Source organism: Quercus suber, unplaced genomic scaffold (assembly GCF_002906115.3).
Source record: "Quercus suber isolate HL8 unplaced genomic scaffold, Cork oak 2.0 scaffold_988, whole genome shotgun sequence".
Lineage (NCBI taxonomy): Eukaryota > Viridiplantae > Streptophyta > Magnoliopsida > Fagales > Fagaceae > Quercus > Quercus suber.
The window spans coordinates 17,843-25,435 of NW_027070403.1; the positions used below are offsets into that span (position 1 = coordinate 17,843).

The window sequence follows — 7,593 nt, forward strand, 5'->3', positions numbered from 1 at the left end:
AAGTAAAACAAATATACAAGTTTTATTTCTACACAATATCAACATCACAAAGTATAAAACCAAATTACAAATGACTTATTGGATAATTTATTTGACATAGAATTAAACAATATAAGAAATTGACAATATTGAAAATTAATTTTATAATTTATTGTCAATTGTGGTTGACACTCTATTTCAATTTGAGATATATGTTAAAGTTTGATTGTTTACTTATTTATACATGATCTTTTTTATGAATATCATATCATTGTTAAGCAACACATACTCTAGGAAATATCATAATTTATTTTAAAAGCCGTTTATTTTGGACATAAATTGTTAAAAAAATAGGTCTAAGCATTCATAATTTATGTTAATTTGATACTTTGGCTTCACTATTTTCACAATTGTAAATGTTTCTCATACATGTCTACAATTTTAAATCTATGTTTTTAATTATACTGTAACCAAATTATCTTGGCATGTACTTTGCTATTTGATATCTAAAAATTTTTACTCATTTCAGAATGCTCAATCATTCATCTTTCAATTAATTTGCATATAGTTATATAAATGTCTCAATTGTTTCCTTAAACCTCACATCAAACAATTAAATCAATATTGTTTTTATTTTATTTTATTTTTTACCAAAAAAATAGTTTTTAAAAATAGTTCGAGTTCGGGTTCAGGTCAGGTCGCGGGTTGGGTCAGGTTGACCTGCAAAAAAACACGGGTTGGGTCAACCCTTTTTTGCTTCGAGTAAAAAAAATCGAGTTCGGGTCAGGTCAGGTTGAGTCAGAAAATTCTGACCCATTTTGCCATATCTAAAGCTAATATTCATGGCTCTTATTTCTATGTCAAGCCACTATATCTGAGTCAATTGGAGAATTAGCATAACTATTTTAAAATTTAAACAGGTTGAAACTTCACTCATTGATTCCCATCTATTAGATTTAAAATTCTAGTTATGGACAAATATTAATTTTTACAAAACTCCCCTCTTTATTTATTTATTTATTTTTATAGAATTTTAATCTATGATGCCCGTTCCTGGTGATAACTTTTTATCATCAAACGAAGATAACAATTGGTTTTTGGTGTAGGTGGGAATTGAAACCGTTCCTTTTTTATCTTATTTTATCCTGCTTTTGTATGTGTTTTTTGTTTTGGGAAGGGAGAGATATAAAAGTGGATCAAAATTACATATTTAGCCCTATTCTGTTACGAAATTCTAATTGAGCTAACCTCAAGTGAGTAAAATATCAAATTTTAAATTACAGGTAGATAATTTAAATTTGGATAAAACTACAAGCAAATAAGTTGTAATTTGCCCTATAGAGAATTTTAACTACTTATCCATCAATACAAAATAAATTTGTGAAAACTATTTCGACTGATGAATTTTAAACTTGAAATTTGGTGAGTACAAATATTATTGACTTCTTTCTATTCCCTTCCCTTCTTGAAAAATTATCACGCCTGTGATTTGAGGATGTAATAATTTCATCGCGAGTAGTGCTACGGACACATTACTTTCACAGTAACATTTTGGTTGAAAATTATTATCTCTAATATAAAAAAATGTTTATAATCGAAATTCTATACTGTCTCTAATATAAAAAATTAATAATAATAATAAAAGAAGGCTTGACCTGTGAGGAGTGGTTGGATGACCTAGGAATCTTTATAGCTCCCCAACAACTCCTAGTGGAGCCAATGAGAAATAAACAAAACCCACTTGCAAAATAAACAAATACAGTAAAAACCTCGCTGGCCCATTGACACGGACTTCTCTGTACCTCATAGATAACTCCGTCAAACAAGCAAAAGTTAATTATATGTTTGGTATAGTTATTTAAATAATAATTTTTATTATTTAAATAACATAACATATATTTTTATAAAATTTTTTTATTTACATATAATTTTATAATATTTAAATAACATTACTAAAAATTTCTTATCGAACAAATCCCATGTTACAACTTGCCATAAGTAACGCTATCCAAAATCCAATTCTCCACGGTTTTAACTCCGTCATTACCGCCGTCAACTACCGCTAAAACCCACCAATGCGTTACAATCGTTGACGTCGTTAAACAAATAAGTAAATTACCTCGAAATCATCGGTTTCCAACTTGACGTGTACACTAGTGCCCGACACCTCATAGTGAACACGTGTCATCACCTAATTCAGCCTCTTAGTCACGGGTCCCTCAATTTCCGTGTCCAACTCTTCAACTTATTCCTATAAAGCAAGCCCCAACTCCTTCATTGTTTCATCGTTCAGATTCAATCCATTATCTATTTTGTGAAACAAAAAATCAGTACTCTATCAAGGTATCTTTCTTTTTCTTTCTTTTATTTATTCTTTCAGTCCTTTTTTGGTTCCTCTTCTTGGTTTGTTGGAAAATCATAGTAAAATTCCCTGTAATAAGATTTTTATATCTATAGTATTTGGGAAATCCAAACATAAATAATCATCAAAGCAACTATATGGATCTGTGGGATTTATACGGAAATTCGTGGAATTTGATTATGTATATTAGTGGACTTTAGCTTAAGTGAAAAGCATAGGCCGATTATAGATCTTTTTTTTCTTTTTTTTTTATTTGGGCAGATTATAGATCTATCATATCTTCAAAAGCCATATGGTAACCAATTGATTTGGTCAGATCTGTATTAAAAAAATATTGATTATAGTTGAGGATTTATTATCAAATTTACTTTTTTTAATATAATGAAAGATTTATTATTTAAAAATAAATTCCAATAAATTCTGTTAGATCTGTATGGAAAATGGAAAGAAGAAAAATTCTATATTTGTTTCTATATATTGGTTTTGATTTATCTGACCTGATCTTAAACGGCTTCGTATCGTGATCTCATATCGTTACTGTTGTTTTTGATAGATGCAAATCTTCGTGAAAACCCTGACCGGCAAGACCATCACTCTCGAGGTCGAGAGCTCAGACACCATCGACAACGTCAAGGCCAAGATCCAAGACAAGGAAGGAATCCCCCCAGACCAGCAAAGGCTGATCTTCGCCGGAAAGCAACTCGAGGACGGCCGCACCCTCGCCGACTACAACATCCAGAAGGAAAGCACCCTCCATCTCGTCCTCCGTCTCCGCGGTGGCATGCAGATCTTCGTCAAGACCTTGACGGGAAAGACCATCACCCTCGAGGTCGAGAGCTCCGACACCATCGACAACGTCAAGGCCAAGATCCAGGACAAGGAAGGCATCCCACCGGACCAGCAGAGGCTCATCTTCGCCGGCAAGCAGCTCGAGGACGGCCGCACCCTCGCCGACTACAACATCCAGAAGGAGTCCACCCTCCACCTCGTCCTCCGTCTCCGCGGTGGCATGCAGATCTTCGTCAAGACCCTCACCGGCAAAACCATCACCTTGGAGGTCGAGAGCTCCGACACCATCGACAACGTCAAGGCTAAAATCCAGGACAAGGAGGGCATCCCACCGGACCAGCAGAGGCTTATCTTCGCCGGGAAGCAGCTCGAGGACGGGCGCACCCTTGCCGACTACAACATCCAGAAGGAGTCGACCCTTCACCTCGTCCTCCGTCTCCGTGGTGGTATGCAGATCTTTGTCAAGACCCTCACCGGAAAGACCATCACTTTGGAGGTGGAGAGTTCGGATACCATCGACAACGTGAAGGCGAAGATCCAGGACAAGGAGGGGATCCCACCGGACCAGCAGAGGTTGATCTTTGCCGGAAAGCAGCTCGAGGATGGCCGTACCCTTGCTGACTACAACATTCAGAAGGAGTCCACCCTTCACCTTGTCCTCCGCCTCCGTGGTGGTGCTTTCTGAGGAGTGAGAAGGCCCTGCTTTGTGATTCAAAATTATGTTTTTATGATTTATTATGGTTCTGTTTAATTGTTTCTGCTTTAATGGTGGAAACATCAAAAACTCTTTTATATTTTATATTATTATATGTCTATGGCCCTGATGTGGCCTTTAAATAAATTTGATGATGTTGCTATGTTTGTTCAGTATATTTGTGCTATGAATTGTGTGCTTGATGATATACCTCCATGTTTAGATGCTTTGGTTTTCAAACCCAGGCATAATTGGTAAAGAAGAAACTCAATTGATTTTTCTTAGAACTCCCTAGAACAATAGTTGAGACTAGGTAGTTTGATAGAGTGGGTGGTGCTAATTGCCCCGAGTGGGGTGGCCTGGTGATTGGGATCCACGAATCAGATTTGTGGTCTCTAATTCGAGCCTGAGTGAGTACGAGGAATTTGGGTATTGAGCTCCTCGGGTATTCAGTTCCTGATTATCGGCTCTCTCGAGATGTGATGTTAGGGTGATGTTTTTGGTCACCTCGATTCATAGTAACTAGGACTTGATTTAACCTTCCTTAACGAAGGTGCTCTTATGGCCACGCTCGGCAGAGTCAATGGTAGGCCTCTTTCCCTTTTCTTTTACTCATATAAAAAAGAAAAAGAAGAAAAGAAAAGAAAGATTGTGCTAATTAGAGTGATGGAAAAGTGATTGATGGGGTGTGTGGTCCTGTCATTATTCTCTTAATTATTGTAGATTATTAGGATTATTATTTTTTTCTCAACTCATATAAAATGAACTTTCCTTGAACACCGACAAAATGATCCAAAGCATGTATATAAACACCACAAAATATATATATATATATATTTTTTTTTTCTTCGATGGGAACCCCGCAATATATTGAAATGACGCCCCATCATACATCAAAATTATACTAGCTGACATAACACAAAATACCGAGATGGATCCGATCATATACATGCACAGTGCACTACAACACTAGGTAGGAACTCTCGGTCCAACTGTCTTAAGTCACGAGCTAGTTTGTTCGCACACTTGTCCTCCATCTAAAACTAGAATCCAAAATCATTCACCACTTAGGACCAAATCCCAAGTTAATTGCTTCAAACACAAAGGTTCGTCTCCTTCTGCATCACACTTTGTTCGCTTCAATGGCCCTTCTTACTTCCAAGGCTTCTGCTGTAGTTGTTGATAATCTATGGTGAATGTAATTATTGCTAAGTTGGAATTACAATTACTTGAGAGTGCATACACTCTAAACCCAGTGTGCCTTACCAGCTAGTCACAAACTAAGCTATATAGAGCCTGCCATTCAATCAATTATCCGCTCTTTCTCTTGGACCAGATCAATAACTATGGCTTTTCTTCTCAAGGCCCATCACCAACAACGGCTCTCTTTCTTCCTTCACCTTTATTTTCCTGTGTCTCTATACACGTTTATTTTTTGGGGATACTGTCTCTATACATAATTAGCTTGAGCTAGTAGCGTGAAAGATTCGACTTTCGAGAAGGAAAGGACGAAGGCAAACTGAAGCAATGAAAAAACACTTGATAAATTTTATTTTCTCCAAAATGGCGCTTGGGATTTGGAAAAGAATCAAAGAGTCAGAGGCGACAATGGGAGAATATGGGTTTTTCGGTTTCTACCTTCAACAATATAATATAGTTTTTTAAAGTAATGTTATACCCATAAGTTGTTTTATAACATTTTTACAAATAATTGATATAATTGATGTGGCAAAAATTCTTATTGGTTTTCATCTTATCATCTGCTTTCATTATTGACATTATTTTTTTATTTACCAATAATCACTTATTACATTAACCGTTTGTTAAAAAAAAAAAAAAAATTGTAGCTTTATCATTCTTTTAATTTTTATTCTTGAAGTCTTTTTCCAACCAACAAACAAAACCTTGAGTAATACATATTTGTTGGCTGCTCTTTTAGACTTCGATAGTATCTCTGACGGATTTTGGCGGCCTAGCTAGTTTAAATTCGTGGTTATTCAGATCCAAGGGTAAGGGATTTTAATTTTTCTCAAAAGATTGTCCATGGAAAGTGTTATCTCTTAATATTTGAAAATATGATGTGACAATTTTAATTGGACTATGTAAAACCCATTCAAATCCTTATTAAAATTAAACTCAACCCGAAAATCTGTACTTGGTTTTTGCAATTAAAAAGCTTCTCCAAATGCTATTCACTCATCCTCCTTGTTTGCTACTTATGGTTACTAAGAATATTATCATCCGGGTATTTAAAAAAATCATTAGTTTAAATACTAAAAAACTAAGTTAGGTATTTTAATATCTAATTTCATAATTTAGCCTACGCTAATAAACTAATCTCAAGACCCACGCCACCATTGCATGACCCACGCCACTACTATTGCACCACAATCCATGACTCACGCACACACAACCTACCACCGAACCAACACCCATGAACCAACAACCGGCGCCAATCTTAATACCTCCAACCAATCTCTACCACGCCACCATCACACACCAATCTCAACATCACAACCCACATGATTTGCAAAAAGACCGATGCCAATCTCTATGCAAAACAACCCACATTGGTGGTGAGGTTTGAGAGAGAGAGAGAGTTGATAAAATTAAAAAAACCATTAAAAGGAAATAGACATTTGTTACAGTAAACTCTTATTAGTAAGAGCATTAGCATTGGGTTTGTAAAACTCACAAATTGTTATTTTAGAACCCAAAAACACTAAAACCCATCTTTACTCAAGTGTTTAAACCTAAAATATTTTACAATTTTGCTATAGCAATTTTTTACTTATAGAAATCAATGTTCACTCTATCTAAACATAAAACTCATATATTTTATTCATTCTCTCTCTCTCTCTCCCCCCTCCCATTGACCAAACCAAAATATTTCTCTCTATGGTAGGAGGTGGTGACGGCTTTGAGGACAAAAGGTGCATGGTGGCGGCGGCTGGGTTTTGTTTTTAATTGTTCGGTGGGTTTGAATCGATAGTTTTAGGTTTAAATTGGGGGTTGTGGGTCGAATCAGTTGGTTAGTTTTGAATTAGTGGCTAAATTGGTGGTTGAGTTTGAATTGGTGGTGTTGGGCTTGGTTTCAATGGTTGCTAGGCTTGGTTTTGGCAGTTGCTTTGAGTTTCAGTTGTTAGTTTTTGTTTTTAGTGTTTAGTTTGGTGTTTTGGTGGTTGGTGGTTTGATGTTTCATTGGTTGGTGGTTGTTTAATTTTAGTGTTTTGGTGGTTAGTGGGGTTGGTTTCGGTTTGTAGATTTGGGTGCCGTGGTGGCGATGCTTGGTTTGTAGACTAATTGCTGGTATGGTTGCTAGTAGCAAAGAGAGACACTGTGTGTGTGTGTGTGTGAGAGAGAGAGAGAGAGAGAGAGAGCGAGTAGATAAATGAATAGTATTGGTTGTGATGTGAAAAATAAGAAATTGGACATAATGTAAGTTGTAAAATGGTAGTGTAAAATAGATAAAAGTATTTTTTTAAGGATAAAATGGGTATTATTTGTAGATACTTGGATGCTAATGAGCATTAGCATTGGGGTTTGTCAAACCCCCAAATGGCTATTCTACAACACCAATGCATAAAAAACCTACTTTATCCAAGTGTGCGTATCCAAAAATTTTTACAACCAAGTTGTAAAGTATTTTTTAATGTGAAAATATTGTCTCTCTCTTCCCTATTTTTTGAGTCCACTCTCTCTCCTCCCTTTTTATATTATTTTATTGTGTAGTTATATTATTTTAATGAGTTGTATGTAAATATAACCA

The 7,593-nt window shown here is 35.7% G+C and overlaps 1 protein-coding gene across 1 annotated transcript; it reads left to right on the top strand.

The window, feature by feature from the left end:
• The first annotated feature begins 2,187 nt into the window (after window positions 1-2,187).
• On the top strand, window positions 2,188-3,997 carry LOC112016276 (polyubiquitin 3). Its single transcript, XM_024048793.2, has 2 exons — window positions 2,188-2,322; window positions 2,895-3,997. Exon 2 carries the CDS (start codon window positions 2,895-2,897, stop codon window positions 3,813-3,815), a length of 921 nt encoding a protein of 306 aa, XP_023904561.1. The 5' UTR covers window positions 2,188-2,322; the 3' UTR covers window positions 3,816-3,997.
• The last annotated feature ends 3,596 nt before the right edge of the window (window positions 3,998-7,593 follow it).

What these genes read in the sequence shown, in the direction of transcription:
- LOC112016276 (XM_024048793.2), top strand. Translation starts at nt 2,895, where the DNA reads ATGCAAATCTTCGTGAAAACCCTGACCGGCAAGACCATCACTCTCGAG.